Here is a 17,810-nt window from a genome sequence, read left to right as displayed (position 1 = left end):
ACAGGGCGTGGGAGGCAGGGGCCCGAGATGGGCGCTGGGCCGAGGGGGGATGGGGGACACGGGCCTGCTGCTCTCGGATGCCAGGTTTGTGTAGCTGCTGGAGGCGTCCGTCCCTCTTCCACTCCAGACCGGTGCTCATCGCCCCGCACGGGCGAGAACAGGCACGATGCCCGCCAGGCAGAGCCTGTGCTTCTGTCAGTGGCGCTTGCCTGAGTGACGTTTCAAGTCCGCTTTCCCCGCTCGCCGCTTTGGGGGTTCCCGCTGTGCACGGACGGAGCGCCTGCCTTATCTGGCCTCCGAGGGAGCTTCCTGGTTCCTGTTTGTCCCGTGTTTCCCTTGGTGTTTGTTCCTTGGCTCCTTCCTCTTCCTTCCGGTCCTCGCTTCCGGGGTCCCATCGGCTCAGAGGGTCTGCCTCTGTGTCCGGGCACGTCCTGCTTCCCTGTCTCCGATGGCATCGGTGACTTCTTTAGGGCAGATGTGGTTTTCGGGTTCTCATAGGTGCAGAGCCACAGTTTCCTGGAGCGGGTCCTTGGCGTGTGCGTGCACGTTGACCTTTCTGGTTCACAGAAGCCTCGCTGCCCAGCGTCGCCTCAGTTAGGTTTTCCAGAACCCTCTTGTGGTGGTTTCTCCGACCCGTGGTGGGTCTTTGCCGAGAAGCTTCATGTCCGCCCACCTGGGGGTCCCGCGGTGGTCTTGTGCCCGACAGTCACTTCAGAAGCATAGGGAGCACTTGGAACTCATTTTCAATGGTAAAAATCGTGTGTGCAGTAGTCTAGATCTACTTTCTGTGATTTTTTTCAAAAATAAGAAAATATTCTGTGATGTGATCTTCTGACAGACTTTCCAAATTTATGACATTTTCCCTTGGCCATAGGCAGTGTTCCATAAAGAGGTAGTGACATCATTTTGTATTTAGTCTGCTTATGAAAATTGGGACGGTGAGGTCACACTTCACTTTCTGCCTCAGAAGAGAAGGTGGCATCACTGTGCCCACTGGAAAAACAAGTGGTGTGTCCCCTCCAGGGCGTGGAGACCCCAGCCGGCAGAGGTGGCCGCGCCGGGGCGTGCACGGGCGCTCCTTCGCTGTCCTGACGTAGGCCCTTGAGGTTTCTGTGCACGTGACTCCCCGGTTGTGCTGTGTTGACGTCCAAGTGGTGGTGACGAGAGCCGGTCACGGTGGGCAGACGGGTTGGGGTGCAGCCTCCTGGCCCCTCCTGGCCCCTCCCGGCCCCTCCCGAGCAGCGCTGGTCTAGGACAGCCCGGTAGCCCCTGCCCTTCCCACCTTGACTGCCCGTGAGTCGGCCCTGCACGCTCTGTTCCTGTCCCTGTTTCACCCCGACGGTGGCCTTCCCGTCTCGGGGAGTGTGTCTGTCCACGCGCCTGGTCGCACGTCCCGGGGCGGGGGGCAGCACGTCCCCCGCGCGTGGTGCTGGGGACACGGACGCGAGCAGGCATCCTGCACCCTCCAGCGTTCATTCTCCTAAGAGTGAGGTGTCGCGTGTTCGGGTTGTCTGTGAAAACTTCAAGACCCTGTAGTAAACACTGTGAATCCATTTTGGTCGGAGCCCCTTGGAAGGTGCACCTGCTTCGGACGCTGGCGTGCTTCCCCGTTTCTCTCACCGCTGCTCACGCGGGTCTGAGGTGGCACAAGGAGTGCCCGTCGTGCGGGAAGGAGGCAGCGGCCCTTCTGTCGTGTCCTTTCAGAGGAGCTGATCCGGCAGTACCTCGCCGACCTGCGGAGCCCGGAGGAGATGGCTCGCTGCGGCTTCTCGCTGGCCCTGGGCGCCCTCCCGCACTTCCTCCTGAGAGGCCGGCTGCAGCAGGTGATGCGCCCGCACCCCGGGGAAGCGGCCTGTTGGGTCTGCGCGTTGCATGGGAGCCGGTGGGGGAGGCCTCGGGAGGGGTCCGACCACGAATCCACGCCTGTTTGGGCGTGCGGCCGTGAGGAAGGAAACGGGGTGCTCCTGAGGGCGCCTGGTGGACAGGAGGGACTTGGAGGGACTGAGTGCTAGTGTGACAGAGGGAAGGCGTCACTGCATCTGTGGAAATACCTTCGTGCAGCCGTGCTGTGTCCCCTTCCTCCTGCCTGGGACATTCTGGGGTCAGAGGCACTGGACGCATGGCCTAGAACTCAGCTCTGCAGCTTATCCGTTTGGAACGTGGGAGCGACTCTCAGGACCGAATGGCCCTGGGAGGAGTAGCGGATCGAGACACCAGGGGTCGGCTGGTGATGGGTCATAATTCCCAGCTCGGCGCCACGGGACAGAAAGGGGGCAGCTGGCACTGGGGATGCCCTGTGGGGATGACCTGGGGGCAGCAGCCACATGTCCTCCCACCTGCGGCAGAGCGTGGGGCCCACCAGGCGCGTGTTCTGTTGATGACGTGTTACCGCCTTTCAGGTGCTGGCGGGCCTGGGAGCCGTGACGGCCATTTGCCCTGAGGACGTGAGCTTTGCCGAGTCCAGGCGGGATGCTTTGAAGGCGATCTCAAGGTGGGTGTCCGGGCTTTTCCCCAGCCCTTCCTCTCCCAGGGGCCAGCGACCAAGCACTGAGGGTGGTCCCTGTCGGTGTGGGCCAGAGCCCCGTCTCACCTGAGGAATCGACTTCGAAGCAAGTCTAACTTTTTATCTTCTCGTGTCTTCTCTTTTCAGAGGGTTGTCAAAGAATATTTCCAACTCAGAGGCTCACTGACCCTTTCTTCATTGTCACTATAGTGAATGTCAGACCTCTGTGCTTTAGGGGCAGCAGCCCGCCTCGAGAACTAGGGCCTGAACCTTCGCTCGTCTGGAAGTGCCGTGTGGAGTGGCCCGGGGTGTAGGCCGCACACGGCGTGCGCCAGGACACACTTTCCTTTCTCTGTCACCACCCATGCCCCCTTCTGCTCTGTGGGGTACCACCGCTTTCTGCCAGCATGGAGGGTGGGAGGGGCCAGCACAGGTGGCCTCTTGCGCACGTTTTGAGCTGCAGACACTAGGAAATGTGGTTTTGGGGGAAAGCATCATTCGGCGTGTGTCCGTGTGGAAGGAACTCTGGGATTCCGAGTCGGTCTCTGAGGTCGTTGGCCTGTCCCGGCGTGTCCCGTCTGGCCAAGACGACGGGAAAGATGGGGTTCACAGACACTTGCCGTATTTCATGCATTTTTCATAATTTCAGGGTTTGCCAGACGGTTGGCGTGAGAACAGGAGGAGCCCCAGACGAGGTTGTGTGTGAAGAGAACGTCCCCCAGATTTACCGCACGCTGCTGGGCTGTCTGCACGACTACACCACCGACAGCCGGGGGGACGTGGGCGCGTGGTAAGGGCAGGCGGTCTCTCGCTCTTGGTCCTTGAGCTGTGCTCTCCGCCCTGAGCCTGTGTTCTCAGGACAGCAGAGCATCCTTGGGCCTGGCTCCTGGTTGCGTTCCGCTCTTCTCTGAAAAATACTAAATTCTAAAACACAGAAACTTGTCATTCCCTCGTCCCAGCCCCCATGGCTGGCTTTCTAGTTCTCCCGAGAGAGTTCAACGAAACCAAGGCCCTGATGTAGCCATTCAGGGCGAGAAGGGAGTCAGGCCACTTTGGAGGAGGAGGAAACGGGTACTTCTCTGGGGATTCACTGCACAGTCCTCTGTGGCCCCTTCCGATGGAAACCAGGTGCCCAGATCTCAGTCTTGGGAGAAACTTGACTTGACTGTTCTTGCGAGGACACCCTAGACAAGTCGTTGCAGCCTGAGCCAGGACGAGGCTGTGCCCGCGGTGTGAGGTTTGCTAGCGTGTCATTTCTTCGTTCTTACGTCGGCCGCTGTCGTCTTTCCAAGATTTCAGTGTACATAGCAGACCTAGTTACCTTTTGTTGGAGGAACTGAGAGCTTCTCTTACGCCTTCTGTCTCTTGTTCTGAACACGCTGTGATGGGCGTGCCGAGAGGCCGCGTGGGGTAAGATGTCACTGACCCCGCGCAGACTTGTTCTTTTATTACATGGGAAACAGAAGCTGAGCCTTAGGTGACGCCTCGAAAGAAGAAAAGAAGAAATGCACGCGTTCTTCCACATGTGGCAAGTTTTTGGCCACGTTTCTTTAAATCTCCTCTGCCCACCGCATGCTGGACTCCCTGTCTCCCCACACCCCCAGTGGGACCCACCCCTGCCCACCAGCCCTGGGGTTCTACTCTCTTTTCTTTCTTTCCAGTTTTTTTCTCTCCAGTTGTGTACATTCTAGTTCATGTTCACGCTCACTGGCTCTTCCCTGTGTAACCTCTGTGTGGCCGTCAGGGTCTCCTGAGAAAGCTCGGATTTCATCATCTTGGTCCTTACAGTTCCCGTCTGGGACTTTCCCCCCCGTTCTGTGTCTGCCGGCCTTCCCGGCTTTCCCTCCGTCAGGACGATCCTCCCCTCACTGGCTTGCTTTCCTTCCCTTCTGCTCGGTCCCATGTGGTGCTGGGGACGCAGCTGCGTGGGGCCCTGATGGCCTTGGCGTGTCCTTGTGGACGCAGCAGGGTTCCTCGGTGGGAGTGTGGGGGGCCCTGGAGGGGCGCCCCTGAGTCCTTGGAAAGTCTGCCCTGACAGCTGCCTGTAGTCCTACGACAGCATGGCCCCTGCGCTTCCCTGTCGCCGTGAGACGTGGGCTCGGGCTGTACCCGTCATGGTCTGTGTCTGTCACTGATGACGGTGGGGCCTGGCTCAGTCGTGATCCCCGGACAGCGCGTCGTCTTCCTGGTTCTTTGTGGAGCATGTGGTTTTGAGGCAGATCCTGCTCCGGGAGGTCTGCTGTAGGGATGGGTTCCTCACTCCTCCGGAGGGTGCCAATGGCTTCTAGTGGCCAGTGGCCATCACCTTGCCTGACGTAGGTGGCCGTCCACCCACGGTGGGTCACCCTCCTGTGTGGGCATGGGGTCCCCCTGTGCTCTCGGGGGCCCTGGTCCCAACTCCTTCCAGTCCAAGCCCAAAGGACAGTGGGTTTTTCCTGGGTCCCTCAGCAGCACAGATGCCGAGCCCCGCGAGGAGGAAGCTCGGGCAGGGCTGTGCCTGGGGTGTTGGTGACGGTGTCCCTCCCAAAGGCCCATGTGTGCGGTGTGCGTGTGGCAGCCCAGCGACGGCCATTCCTCGTGCAGAGGTTCTCGCTCTCTGTAGGAAGACTCCGGTTACTTACTTTGCCGCTGTGCTCCGTCAGCGTGTCCCTCACAGCTGTTAGAGACTCTGTGTTTGTTCCAGGATCTGTGGCAGTCCCGTCTGCTTCTTCCTCTCCTATTATTTTAACCCTTGGCTCTTTTTTGTTTGCTTATAAACCATTGCTGTAGCTCTTACTAGATACACTCCGAATCGCAGAGTCCGCGGGCGTGCACGTCCTTGCGGGGAGCACGAAGGTCCGGCCCGCAGTGTGGGTGCAGGCATCGATCGGGTGGCCTGCGGGGTCGGGCCGTGTGTCCCCTGTGCCTGCAGCCCTGTCCGAGGGCCTCCCAGCAGCCATGCTCGGCATCTGGCATCCTGGCCCATTTCTCCCCCGTCAGGAGCTGGTGAGGCCCCAAGGGGGTGTGTGTGGCCTCGGGTTGTCCTGTGAGGGTTGTGCCTACCGACACCGAGCCACAAGGTACTCCCCTCGCCCGCACCCTGCCCAGCCCTGGTGCCCGCAGACGGGTAGGCAAATGCGTGAGGTCTTGGGCAGCCTCTGGTTGGCGGCCATGCCCTGGCCCGTGTCTGTCTAGTGCCTCCAGTACCCCCACACCTGTGCTCAGTGCTTCGCCCGCTGATCTCCTGTGGGTCGGGGCCTGCATCTGTCTGTTGGTGGGAGGGCCGATGCCTGGCCTGTGGTCCCTGCTGTCTGGCTCTGTCCCCAGTCTAAGTGGGGCTTTTACCCTGGGTCAGCCAGTCACGCTGCACGCCCAGGTTTTCATGCTGTGGAAGTTTCGTGTTCTTGGTGTGAGCGAGTGTGGAGTGAGTCTGGGGGAGGAGAGAGCAACGTCCTGGTGCGCAAGGACAGTGGCGGTGGCAGACGTGAGCTGCCTGGCGCGTCTGCCCTCAGTTTCTCTGCCAGGACATAGCTTTGTAGACTGGGTCGTGCTGCCTTTGGAGGTGTTGTGGGGTCGTGAGCGCGGTTCGTGTGCACTTGGGACCTGGCGTCTGCCTGCGGGCGTCAGACGTGTGTCCTCGCTAATAGAGGAGAGAGGGCTCTCGCTCACGGCGCGCACCGCGTTCGGGGCGTTTCCTCCTCAGGGGACGGTCAGTCTCGAACTTGTCCTGGCTGAGGGTGTCTGAGCCCCCGGGGTGTGGCCGGCGGGTCCCGCGGTCACACGGCACCTGGGGCGCTCACTGCTTCCTTGTCCCTGCAGGGTCCGCGAGGCTGCCATGACCGGTCTGATGGACCTGACGCTCCTGCTGGGGCGGGAGCAGCCAGAGCTGATCGAGGCCAGTGTGTGCGTGCCTCCCGTGGGGGTCTGGCGGCCGGCCCGGGGTCTGTGTCCAGTCTGCTGTTGCTGCCGGGGCTCCCTGCCGGTCCTCCTGCCTTCAGCTCCTCCCTGTGCCCACTCCCCCCCACGACCTGGGGCTCAGGCCTCTGCAGTGTCGGGTCCCCCACGGCAACGTCCCGTCCTCCTGGCCGCTGGGGTGGCTGCTCTGTCGCGGGGCCGTTCCGGCTGGTGCCCTGGGTTCCAGCAGGCTAACGGCTCCGCTCCTGTGTGCAGCTGTGAGCAGGTCATGTGCCGCGTGGCCCAGCAGGCGAGCGAGAAGATCGACCGCGTCCGCGCACACGCCGCACGCGTGTTCATGACGCTGCTACACTCGGACGGGTCCCCCGTCCCTCACGTGCCCCACCGAGGAGAGCTAGAAAAGCTCTTCCCAAGGTATGGGAGGCCGGGGTCCCCGACCCCCAGTGGGCGTGCCCCCCCCCCCCCCCAGCTTGTTGGCTCACTCTCTGCAGATCCGACGTGGCCTCCGTGAACTGGAACGCACCATCACAGGCCTTCCCTCGCATCACGCGGCTCCTGGGGCTGCCGGCCTACCGCTACCATGTCCTGCTGGGGCTCGCCGTGTCCGTGGGTGGCTTGACCGAGTCCACGGTGAGTGAGGAGGTCTCTTGGGCGGCCCGCGGTGGTTGGGGGGGCGCCTGGCCCAGGCGGGGCAGTGTGGGAGGTCCGAGTGGGCGCAGGCACTGTCGGGCGGCGGCCAGAGGCTGAGAGGCACACGCGGGGAGGGCGGCTGCTTCCTTGCTGTGCTGGTGTTTCTCTGCTTTGAGGGTCAAAGTGGCGTTAAGGGTCTCCCCTTGCCCTGGCCTTGGGTATCCAGGGCAGGACCCCCAGGACAGTGTTCCCTTTCCTGAGAGTGGGCCGGCATCCCCAGGGGAAGCTGAGCAGCAGAATTTTGCGTTTGGAAGACCCGAGGTGACGGGACTAGCAGGAACGTTGTGGCGCGCTTCCGTGTGGACAGCGGCCGCCGCGCGGGGCGGAGCGCGGAACCAGCTTCTCTGCGCGCGTGGGCTCCGCGGCGCGTGCGGACGGCACCGGCCGGCTGCTGCTACCCCCGCTGTCTCATCTTTTCTCCTCCTGTGCCGTCACTGCTGGCTGAGTTGGGTCTGTTGTGGGTTTTCCGTTTTCTCGTGTCCTTCCTGCTGGCGCGGCGGTCAGTCTTTCCTCCTCCCTGCTCTTAGTGGACCCAGAAGTAGTGTGGTGTGCACCTAGCTTTGGAGTTGTTGGTGGAGGGAGTCCTGCTCCCCGGCATGGTCCCACGTGGACGCATTTTCACTGACCTGCCTGTGCTCTTGGGCGCGGATGTCGCCGGAGCAGGAGCCGGTGTGGTGGGGCCGCTGCTCCTGGTGTGGCCGTGGGGAGCCCCCTCAGCCCTCACTTGGCAGAGTGCAGCTTCCCTCTGAGGCCCCAGCCTGTGACCTGCTGGGACTCGTCGTCTGCATTTGTCAGTGCGCTTGTGGTTCCCGTCCCTTCTGGAAACTTCTCTGCCCCTCATTCTCGTTGGGGACTCCTCCTCCCGCGCACCCTTTATGAGGCCCCCGTGTTTCCTCCTGTGCCCTGTCCTCCCTGGCCTTCCGACTTCGCTCCCGGGCCCTGCTCTGTCGCAGCTGGTACTGTCGGCTCCTTATCACCGGCCCCTGCCGCGTTGTTTTTTTATCCCCAAATGTTTGCTTTGTTTAGAAATCTCTCTCCTGCTTTTTCATTGTAGGCTCATCTGGGGTTTGTGTGTGTGTGTGTTTCCTTTGCTTTTAAGAGTGTGCGTGAGTGGGGGTGAGGGGCAGAGGGAGGCAGAGTCTTAAGCAGACTCCCCCGAGCACAGAGCCTGTCGACCTCACGACCCTGAGGTCGTGACCTCAGTTGAAAGCAAGAGGCCGACGCTCGGCGGACTGCTCACCCAGACACTTCTTTGTCATCACGGTTTTTCCTAAGAGTTAGCCGAGGGCCTCTCCTGCGTGCCCTGTCTTGGACATCTGGTTCCTGTGCTGTCGGGTGGGAGCGGGTCTCCGTGGGCTCGCTTCCTCTCCTTGACTCCTTCCTGGTCACTCCCGTCCTGGGTCTGCGGCGCGGAGGCAGGCGACTCTGGTCTGGGGGCTCTGCCTTCGCCCCTGGCAGGTGGCTGTGGGCAGCAGTGCAGGGGTGTGGTGCCAGCTCCTGCTGCTGGGCTCCTGCTGCGCACACCGCCAGCTGTGCCCAAGCCCGTGTGGTCACTGCCTGGGTCACTGGGTCAGTTCCTTCTGCTCATTCGTTGGGGTCTGTGGGCCCAGCAACGCCTTGGGGGCTACAGCTTGAGTTTGGACTAGAAGGTGTCAGAGCATCTGGTCCCCTGGCCTGCTTCTCCAGGGGATGGTCCACCGAGGGTCATTGTAGGGCTCAGTCTGTGCTGGTGTCCCAGGAGAAGCACTTCTGGGCCAGTGCTCATTCCGCGTCTCTGTGCTCGTGCCCCCTGTGGCGGGACGTTGCCCACCTCATGCTGGGTCGCTTTGTCTCCCCCGCTCCGTGGCGGATGTTGGGGTGGAAACATCCAGGTGGACTCTGGGGCAGGTGGCGAGGGGGCGGCTCTCTTTCCACTGTTCCCAGAGTGTCTCTGTGTGCAGGTCCGGTACTCGACGCAGAGCCTCTTTGAGTACATGAAGGGGATTCAGAACGACCCACAGGCCCTGGAGGGCTTCGGGGGGACCCTCCTGCAGGTCTTTGAGGACAACCTTCTGAATGACAGGTGAGGGGGTGCTCTTGTCACGGTTTTCAGACCTCCACATTCTCCCTTATACCCACCAGCATTTTCAAGGGGGAGGAGAGATAGGTCCAGGCGAGGACCTGACTGCAGCCGGGCGAGACCATGCCCGCGGCCCACGGCCATGTCACCAGTGGGGAGCTGCTGCCAGCCTGCGCCGTGGGCCGGCCAGAGCAGGACTTTGCTACACATTGGGTGTCAAGATGATTGAGGCTGTGAGCCTGGCAGGATAAAAGTGGCTCTTCCCGAGGTGACAGCTCTCTGCTCTGTGCAGGGACATGTCTGCTCTGTGGTCTGGATCTCTGCAGGCCAGAACTGCAATGTTGCAGCACGAAATAGGACTTGTTTTCTGACCATCTTTGCTGCATTGTTCTTGCAAACTGCTTTTCCGTGAAGATGGCACGGAGACCCATGGGTCCTGTCCTTGGAATTGGGGGTGCTTCCCGAAGTCCTCTGGGAGGCTTGTTCCTGGCCTGGGTTCGCAGCTGTCCCGGGTATCTGGGCCCTGGTCACAGCAGTGTGAGTGCAGGCCCTCGTCGGCCCGTCCTATCCTGGGAAGCAGACGAGAGCTCAGCCGGTTACCTTTTCTCTTTCCCTGCCTAGCGCTGAGCGTGGGCGAAGGGTGCTGTTCCGTAGAGGCGCACTGTCAGCGTCCCTGGAGCTGCCTCCACAGTCCGCACCCTGAACACACCCGTCAGCCCTCCCGGCCCCCAGCCCAAGGCAGCTGCTCCCACTGATCTGCTGTCCCTGGGCTCAGTGGGCATTTTCTATGAGCGTATTTCAGCGGAATCTGCCGTGTGTCTGGCTTCCATTTGTGGCCGGACCACACGTGGTTCCTCTGTTGATGGTTGCCGGGGTTGTTTGTGGCCGGAGTTAGAGAGCTGTGGGGGACATTGGCAGACGTGTTTGTGTGGACGTGTCCCCACTCTGCTGCTGGGCCTGTGCTGAGTCGCAGGCTGACTTCCAGAAAACTGCCGCGCTCTTTCACGAAGTGGTCGCGCTGTCCGTACCCCGCTGCGGCGTCTTGACGGTCCGGACTCCAGGTCTGTGCGTTGACGGCTGGGGCGTGTCCTCGTGGCTTTGGGGCCTCCCTCCTGCCCCGCACGGGTCTCCTCCCCGATGAGGGTCTGTTCAGACCTTCTATTTCTTGGTTAGGTGGTCGTGGTTTCCCCTGCTGCTGAGTTCTGAGATTTCTTGCATGAGCTGCGCAAACCCTTTGTCAGACGGTGGGCTGCAGGCACCCTCTTCCGGCGGTGACCTGTCCCTCACGCCCTTGGTGGACTCGGAGCGGGTGCCTGCACGTCTGTGGGTTCTACCTCCTCCCCTTGGCTTTTACGGGTGTGTCGGTTGGGTCAAACGAAGAGTCTTGGTCTGACTCAGGGTCACAAAGGTTTTCTCCTTACAGTTTCTAGATCTCTAGTGTTAGGTTTTGTATTTAGGCCTAAGGTCTGTTTTGGGTTATTTTGTGTGACACAAATGGCAGATCCATGTCTGTGTCGTTTCTGCATGGGGCTGTCCAGCGCATGGAAAGCAGTCCCTTCCACGACGTTGTCAGTCCCCGTTTTCATCAGTTGTGCATATGGGAGCTCGTTTCTGGGCTTTTCTGCTCCTTGGTCTGTGCTGTTGTGCTCCCTGGAGCTTTGCGAGTGCAGCTGAACGGCGCCAGCTTGTTCACGCGTCCCCTTAGTTGTTTGGCTTTTCTTGACCCTTTGTGCTTCCCTGGGAACTGTACAGTAGGATTGTCATTTTCTACACACCGTCTTGTCCAGATTGGGGTTGGGGTGCTGTTGACTCTGGGGAGAGTCTGCCTCTTAGTGGTTCCGGGGGGTGGGGGCACCCGGGGCCTCAGCGTTTGCCTTCTGCCCTCAGGGTGTCTGTGCCGCTGCTGAAGACGCTGGACCAGATGCTGGCCAACGGGTGCTTCGAGCTCTTCACCAAGCAGCAGGAGTAAGTGTGCGCCGCAGGGGCCCCCTCTGCCTGGCGGGCCTTGCAGCTCGCCTTGTAGAGACAGAGTGATGAGGGGCAGAGGGGAGACTCTAGAAGGTGATCTCCAGCACCTTCAGGGCTGGTCCATGCCAGCAAGAGGCTCGGCTCTGCGCCCCCCCCCCCTCCCCCCCCCCCGTGAGGCTGGGGCTGTGCCTCCAGCTGGGCTCCTACTGTCGCACCTGCCACTCAGCTGGGCAAAGACCCAAGCAGGTGAGGTATTCCCCCCCTCCCCACACGCCTCCAAAGGGGGCCTGGCAGTCAGAGCGTCATGGGCAGTGGCCCAGGGTTGGGAGGGGCAGTGCAGAGCGTTTTGACGCTCATAGGAGGATTGAGCGGGGCTGTGGGTGTTGGCCAGGCGTGGGCACAGAGGGTGGGTGTGTGGAGGGACACTCGGCAGCCCCATGGCGGCTCCTGGCCAGTGAGCTCTGGCGTCCGGGCTCATGGCGGCTGGTTTATCTTGTTAGGGGCCTGATGACTTTCCCTGGATCCCAGACCTTGAGGGCTTCGCCTCTGGGCTGGACATCTTACACCCTGTGGGGGGCTGGAGCCTCCTTCCAGGCGCGTTTCAGGGACTTGGGAAGAGCTGTGCCAGCTGGGCCCAGACTGGCGTTTTCCCGTGTTAATCGTCTCCCACTCCGGAATCTTTCTGTGGGCTGGGGCCTTTCTTCCGTGTCTGGGTGGCGCTCCCCTCTGCCACTCTGCATGTGCCACTCTGTGGCCCTGCCACACCGGGGTCTCTCCGTGCTCATCTCCTGTGCCTCCTGTGCCTCCATAGTCACTGTCCTTGGCAGCCTGCTGTCCTGTGAATTTCGGTGGGTTTTTAGTGTGTCTGGTGCCTGTTACGTCGCTGCCATGTCCCTGATTCTCTGGGGTCAGGACAGCGCCTGCACTCAGGACACGCCAACCCCTGTGTGGCATGGTGTCACTTGGCTTGCTAAACGTTGTGTGGAGACCCGAACATGTATTTTCCTGGTTTGAAAATTTCAAAATAAGACGACAGGACACAGTTTGCGGCCATAAACAGCTTTATTTCTCTGTAGCTTTGTCACTCCCTGCTTTGGTCCGTGCGGGGTCAGGGCTGAGTCTCAGTGTCCCACGACCCACTTCATGGCTACTGTTGGCTCGTGTGCTGGCCCGGCGGCAGCAGCTTCTTGGGACTTTGAACTTGTACCCCTCTGGCCCTGCTCTGTTCTCGGCCCCGGGTGCTTTCCCGCGCTGCCGTCCTGCTGCATCTCTGACGAGCCGGTGAAGCCCAGTCTGACCGCCTCCGACATGTAACCGATGCGGTCATCTGAGACCTGCGTCTGCGTGCGCCTCCCGCCGGCCCTGCTGTGCAGCCCCTTCCTCCTGCCCTCCTGTCTGATCAGTGAAAGGGTGTTTCTCATTCCAGCAGAACTTTCCAGCCCTTCCTGTTCTTTCGGTGGCCACCCTGTCAGAGCATAATTTTCTGTGTTTTGCCGTCTTCCTGGGCAAAACCAAGGGTGTTAACGTGTTCCATTCGTGTGAGCTCGCCATCTGGGTTGTGTCACATGTCCGTGTTCGCACACTGTAGCTTTGTGCCGTTGGTGCTTACGTCGTCCACGTGTTTGCTGTCTGCTTCCTGGCCCACCGCCCGGGCTCCCGTGTGAGGCTGGGTCCTGCTTCTCTGGCTCAGACACGTCCTTCTGAGGTTCGGCCAGTGACATCCGCTGCCAGCGAGCGCTTTCGGGTCTTGTTTGCAGGTTACCTTCAGAGGGTGTAGAATTGTAGGCAGACGTTGTATTTTGGGACCTAAACATCTTTCTTTTTCTGGCTTCTGTTCCTTTTGAGACGTTGCCTGTAAGTCTGGAGTCTTGTACAGTCTGGATTTTCTCCTCTTTTGAAGATTTTCTCTTTGGGAAATCTCAACATTTCTACCACTCAGACAGGTCTAGCTGTCAATTATATACTCCACTATTTGACCAGGAATTCGTTAAACTTGAAGATGTGGCTTTATTTTCATTTGTTCTAGAAAATTCTTGCCACCCCCCTCCCCCCGAACATGGCCCTACCCTGAGGCTGTGCTGCATTCCAGGTTTTCCCGGGGCCTCTGCCTGCCAACCTCTCCTAGCGCAGTCCTGACCCCCAGCCAGACTCACGGGTGGGGTTCTCAGTTTCGGGTTTTGTGTGCTTCCAGATGCAGCTTTTTATTTGGTCTGTCTTGCAGCCCGCTGGCCTTCCGCCCTCCGGGATCCAGGGCTGTGGTCTTCCCGCATGTCTGGTCTCCGTGCTCACGTGGGTGTCTTGTTTCTGCAGCCCACAGGGTGGGCTTTCTCATATGTCTGCTTGTCTGTTGTCTGGACGCGGCACCTGAGAAGCCGGGCATGCGGCTGACCTGAGGCGGCGGAGGAGCTTGGCTGTGGGGTCTTTGTTCACCCTTCCCAGGCACGGCCGGCAGGTGGGAGCCATCTGGAGCCTCCCAGCCCACGTCCGCCTGCGGGTCTCTGGACTGCCTGCCAGGGGTGCTCTCTCCCCCTGGGCGATCTTCCCAGTCTGGCGGGTGCTTGTGTTTATCGGAACCAGGTTTTGGGTCTCGTTGCGGCTGTGGGCTAGGGACAGCACGCTCGGGCCCTCCGGCCGTCGGTACACCCTCGTTCTGAGGCACCTCCAGGGGCAGCCTCAGCTCTGTGGAGGCAGCGGGCCTTCCACCCGCTGCCTGGAGAAGGGCCTCGGGGTCCCGGCAGGGAGAAGTGGCAGCAGAGACTGGGTGTGTGGGTTCTCGGTGCAGGGAGCCGGCAGACCTGCTAGAGGCCCGGAGGTGGGTGTGGGGGAGCAGACTGCAGCCAGGGCGGGGTTGTCTCCGGGTCGGAGGCCGGTGCTTCAGGGGTGGGCCAGATGCTCTCCAGCTCAGGTTCCGAGAGAAGCACCACAGAGCAGCTTACACGGCAGAAACAGTCCGCACGGTTCGGAAGGCAGGAGGGCCGGGGCTGGGGCCAGGGCACCGGACGGGCGGAAAGTCATCTCCGTGTCTCTTCTCGTGATGGCACTCATGCCATCGTGGGGACTCAGGCTCATGGCCTATTGCCTCTGAGGCCCTACTGGTAGTACCTTCACGAGGGGGATCCGGGCTTCACCATGCGAATCTGGGGGCTCATTCAGTCTGTGGCATTAATGTTGGGTCCACGATGCTCATTCGCTCCACAGGAGGTGGATCTTCAAGCCTGGAACCCGGTGGAAAGCCCTCAGAGGGTGGGTGGTGTATGAGCCCGTGAGGTCAGCAGGGGGGCCAGTGTAGACCAAGAAGGGCCCCAGTGGAGCTGGGGGTGTCCCGTTGTTAGGAGGACAGGGAGCGGAGGGGGCAGCAGAGCCACCGGGAAGTGGGAGGAGCTGGAAGAGCAGGTCAAACAGGGTCGTCGGTGCTGTGAGCCACATGGTCACGTAGGTGGGGGACACACGGTGGTCACTTGGTCCTCACAAGTGTTTCCGTGAGTTGTGGGAGAAGCCTGCAGAGGGGAGGGGCTGGAGGTGCAGCTGATGGCTCTGGGTGACAAGGATGTGGAGGAGGCGGGCGGGGGTACCGGCTGGTGAAGAGAGACCGAGAGCTGCCTTCCCTGGGGACCAGGAAGAGGACGCAGGGTGGTGGAACTCTGGCAGCGGCGCCGGGGGAGGAGGAGCAGGTCTGTGTTGTAGGGACCCTTGCCGGCTGGGCTCCAGGTTGTCCTCAGCTGTGCAGAGTGGACGAGGCCATGCGTCTGTGCTCCGGCCACTCTCCGTTCCTCTTGGACCCGGGAGCTGGGCCCAGTTCCACGTCGGTCGTCCCTTCCTTTGCTCCTGGGCTGAGCCCGCACTCGTTGGCACCTGCCGGGGACGGCTTCTCTGGGTCCCCTCCTGTTGGGGAGGCGTGTGCCCGGGGCAGGCCCGGGCAAAGGAGCCAGTTCATGTAGCTGTGTGGCACCCCGGGGGACATGGCCCTCTGCTCATCCGGGGCAGCGCCGTCCCTCGACGGCGCAGCGTTTCCGGGCGGCTCGTGCTCCCAGAAAGCTCGTCTCCTGCATCCTGTGCTTTCCCTCTAGCCACCCCTTCGGTGTGAAGCTGCTCGCGCTTTGTAAGGAGGAGGTCAGGAAGTCCAAGGACGTGCAGAAACTGCGGTCGAGCGTCGCCGTGTAAGTGCCAGGATGCTCGCTGTGGCCCTAAAACGAAGGGCCAGGCAGGCGGGAGGGGCTGAGTCAACCTCAGTGTCTGGGGCTGGAGCCCTGACGTCCATGGGGAACATTCTGGGTCCATTGCGGGGGGTGGTGCGGACGGCCTCCCGGGGGGGCTGGGCCTTGCTTCGGGGAGTCCTCCCATGAGGCAGGTTTTCCAGAAGCGGACCCAGTTCGGCCGACCCCGGGGCTCAGATGTGTTGTTGCCGTGGACGCTGAAGCCTGTCGCCCCCCAGGTTCTGTGGGATGGTGCAGTTCCCGGGCGGTGTGAGGAAGAAGGCCCTCCTGCAGCTGTGCCTGCTGCTCTGCCACCCGTTCCCCGTGGTGAGTGCTCGCGGCTGCTCCCGGGGTGGCGCCTGGGGCCCTGACCCCTGCCGGGTTTGCGTGGGGGCCCGCACCTGACCAGCACCCTCGTTTGGACACCCCCCCCAGAGGTCAGGTATCCTGCCAATTCCATTTTCCACTGGCTAAAAACACACTCTTCAAATAATCCAAATGAGCCATCTTCCTAAAAGGTACAAGTGACATTTATACCGAACCCATTGGTTCTCCAAATGGGGTCCCTGGACCCGGCTGCAGCAGCACCCCCATCAGAAATGCAGGTTCTCAGGCTGCCCAGCCTGCTGAGGAGTTACCCTGGGGTGGGCCTGAGACCACTGGCCCCTTGAGCGGTGTTTTCAGTGGGCAGCTGGGGAAGGAAGCAGGTAAGGCCGTTTCCCTGGCGAGGGGCAGGTTTTCCACGAAGCATTTCGGTCAGAGCAAGGTGGCCTGGCTTCTCTCTGAAGGGGAGGCTGCCATGGGGCAGCAGAGGAAACGGGGCGGCCTGCCCCACAGCCTGCAGGGTTCCCTACCCAGCTGTGGCCAGGGTCTCCTGAGGCAGGATCCCAGGTCACCTCCTCACTTCTAATAACCTGCATGGTGTTAGGTTCCGTTCGGACCCGGGATCGTGCCCGACCCCATGACCCTGCTTCCTGGGCAGGGTCCTGTCACTCTGCTTGGGTTCTAATGGGCCTTTCCCCCCTAGTGACACGTTCTGTCCCGCGCAGATCCGGAAGACCACGGCTAGCCAGGTGTACGAGATGCTGCTCACCTACAGTGACATCATGGCTGAGGATGTCCTTGATGAGGTCATGACTGTGCTGGGCACCACGGCCTGGTGAGTGCAAGGCCCCTTCCCAGCGTCCCGCCCGGAAGGGGCGGCTTCTCCGTGAACGGGGACATCCACAACCTCCTTGTCTGTCCCTGAGGGACAGGAAGTGCAAGGGTCCCAGCCCTTGATGCCTGTGTGTCTGCCTGCAGGTCCCCACTGACACCCGAGGGACTGGGCTGGCCCCCTGGACACAGGGAGGGGAGGGAGCGCCTCCTGCTGTGGGAGGGCGCTCTGAGCGTCAAGGTGGGCGGTTCTGAGCACTAACAGTCTGTCTCTCTGGGAGCTGCTCTCGCTGAGCAGTTGCCTCGCAGGCTTTCGGTGCGGACGGGGTCGTGTCGGGAATGCCGAGAAGGGAGCAGCACGGGGTGGCGTGCTCACTGGGTTCGCGCTCGCGGGCTGGCCGGGGCCTCCAAGGGGGCAGGAGGGTGTGGAGGGCCTGACGTGGGTGCCTCTCCTGAGGGGGCCTGTGGGCCTTTGCTCGGCCGTGTGGGAAAGCCCTAGTGATGTGTTCAAACCTCCGAAATGGCGGAGTAGGTGTCCCCGAGAGCCGCTTCTTTCTGGGGCCCCCGGGGCCACTGGCTTCTCCTGGGTCCTTCAGCGCAGAGCTGGGCCCCGGACTTGTCTCTGGTGCAGTGTCCTGCGGGGTGTCGGCTCTCTGACCCGATGCACTGGGGTGGCAGGGGTGAGGACGTGTGGGGCGTGGGGACGGGGCTGGAGGGCACGTGCGCAGCATGGAGAGCAGAAGGATACAGCCCAGGGGTGCAGGTTCAATGGGGCGTGCTGGCTACCAAGTCCCAACAGCACGTGGGGGGACCCGCCACAGTCTAGGACTGTGCTCACTCCCGTGTGCACCCCTGCAAGGCGGCCCCTCCCCTCCTCACCCACCATGGAGCGGTCCAGCGGTGGCCCCAGGAGGGCCTTGTGCTGCTGGGGCCTGGGCTCGGTCGGGGTCTGCACACTTGCGTTGGCAGGCGCGGACACACAGGATGTGTTGATGGGCGTCTCCCCTGTGGGGGCTGAAGGACAGAGAAGGGCCCTTGGTTTCGGGGGTTCCTCGAGGTTCTCGGGGAGACACTGACCTCGGGGATGAGGGAATTGAGTGAATGTCTTTGAACACTCCGGAAGACGTGGGTGCCCGAGCAGCTGGGGTCCCGTCCCCCAGGACCCGCCCACTTCAGCGCCTGTGGACGGAGCCATGGTTCTCCCTGCGCAGTGCCCCCCACGCGGTCCACGGCACGAACACACAGGGACCCTGTGGCATAGATCGCGGCTGCAGCCTGCTGCCCTCTCCCTGTGGGGCGCACGGGGCTCTCCCTGCACAGCCTGGGCCCTTTCTGCTGAAGGAAACTC

The 17,810-nt window shown here is 61.7% G+C and overlaps 2 protein-coding genes across 13 annotated transcripts in view; one reads left to right on the top strand and one right to left on the bottom strand.

Moving 5' to 3' along the window:
• B3GNTL1 (UDP-GlcNAc:betaGal beta-1,3-N-acetylglucosaminyltransferase like 1) overlaps positions 1–17,810 on the bottom strand; it is a 111,257-nt gene that overhangs the window by 13,574 nt on the left and 79,873 nt on the right. For 9 of the 11 annotated variants that reach the window (XM_059150190.1, XM_059150197.1, XM_059150194.1 and 6 more), the window contains one exon: positions 12,158–17,476. The exons of 1 other annotated variant lie outside the window; for it this stretch is intronic. The gene's annotated coding sequence lies outside the window, so the exon portion shown is untranslated. Of the gene's footprint in view, positions 1–12,157; positions 17,477–17,810 lie in introns of those variants that run through there. One more of the 11 variants, XR_009348245.1, reaches the window with a different exon arrangement.
• The window catches only part of TBCD (tubulin folding cofactor D), a 156,129-nt gene that overhangs the window by 135,931 nt on the left and 2,388 nt on the right, over positions 1–17,810 (top strand). For both annotated transcript variants that reach the window (XM_059150186.1, XM_059150185.1), the window contains 11 exons: positions 1,705–1,823; positions 2,400–2,491; positions 3,153–3,293; positions 6,302–6,385; positions 6,653–6,811; positions 6,889–7,027; positions 9,028–9,149; positions 11,034–11,111; positions 15,182–15,271; positions 15,547–15,634; positions 16,357–16,466. In XM_059150186.1, coding sequence (XP_059006169.1) covers positions 1,705–1,823; positions 2,400–2,491; positions 3,153–3,293; positions 6,302–6,385; positions 6,653–6,811; positions 6,889–7,027; positions 9,028–9,149; positions 11,034–11,111; positions 15,182–15,271; positions 15,547–15,634; positions 16,357–16,466 — 1,222 coding nt within the window. The remainder of the gene's footprint in view (positions 1–1,704; positions 1,824–2,399; positions 2,492–3,152; positions 3,294–6,301; positions 6,386–6,652; positions 6,812–6,888; positions 7,028–9,027; positions 9,150–11,033; positions 11,112–15,181; positions 15,272–15,546; positions 15,635–16,356; positions 16,467–17,810) is intronic.

Source organism: Mustela lutreola, chromosome 15 (assembly GCF_030435805.1).
Source record: "Mustela lutreola isolate mMusLut2 chromosome 15, mMusLut2.pri, whole genome shotgun sequence".
NCBI lineage: Eukaryota > Metazoa > Chordata > Mammalia > Carnivora > Mustelidae > Mustela > Mustela lutreola.
The sequence above is the reverse complement of the archived record's forward strand: the minus strand, read 5'-3'. Positions and strand labels throughout refer to the sequence as shown.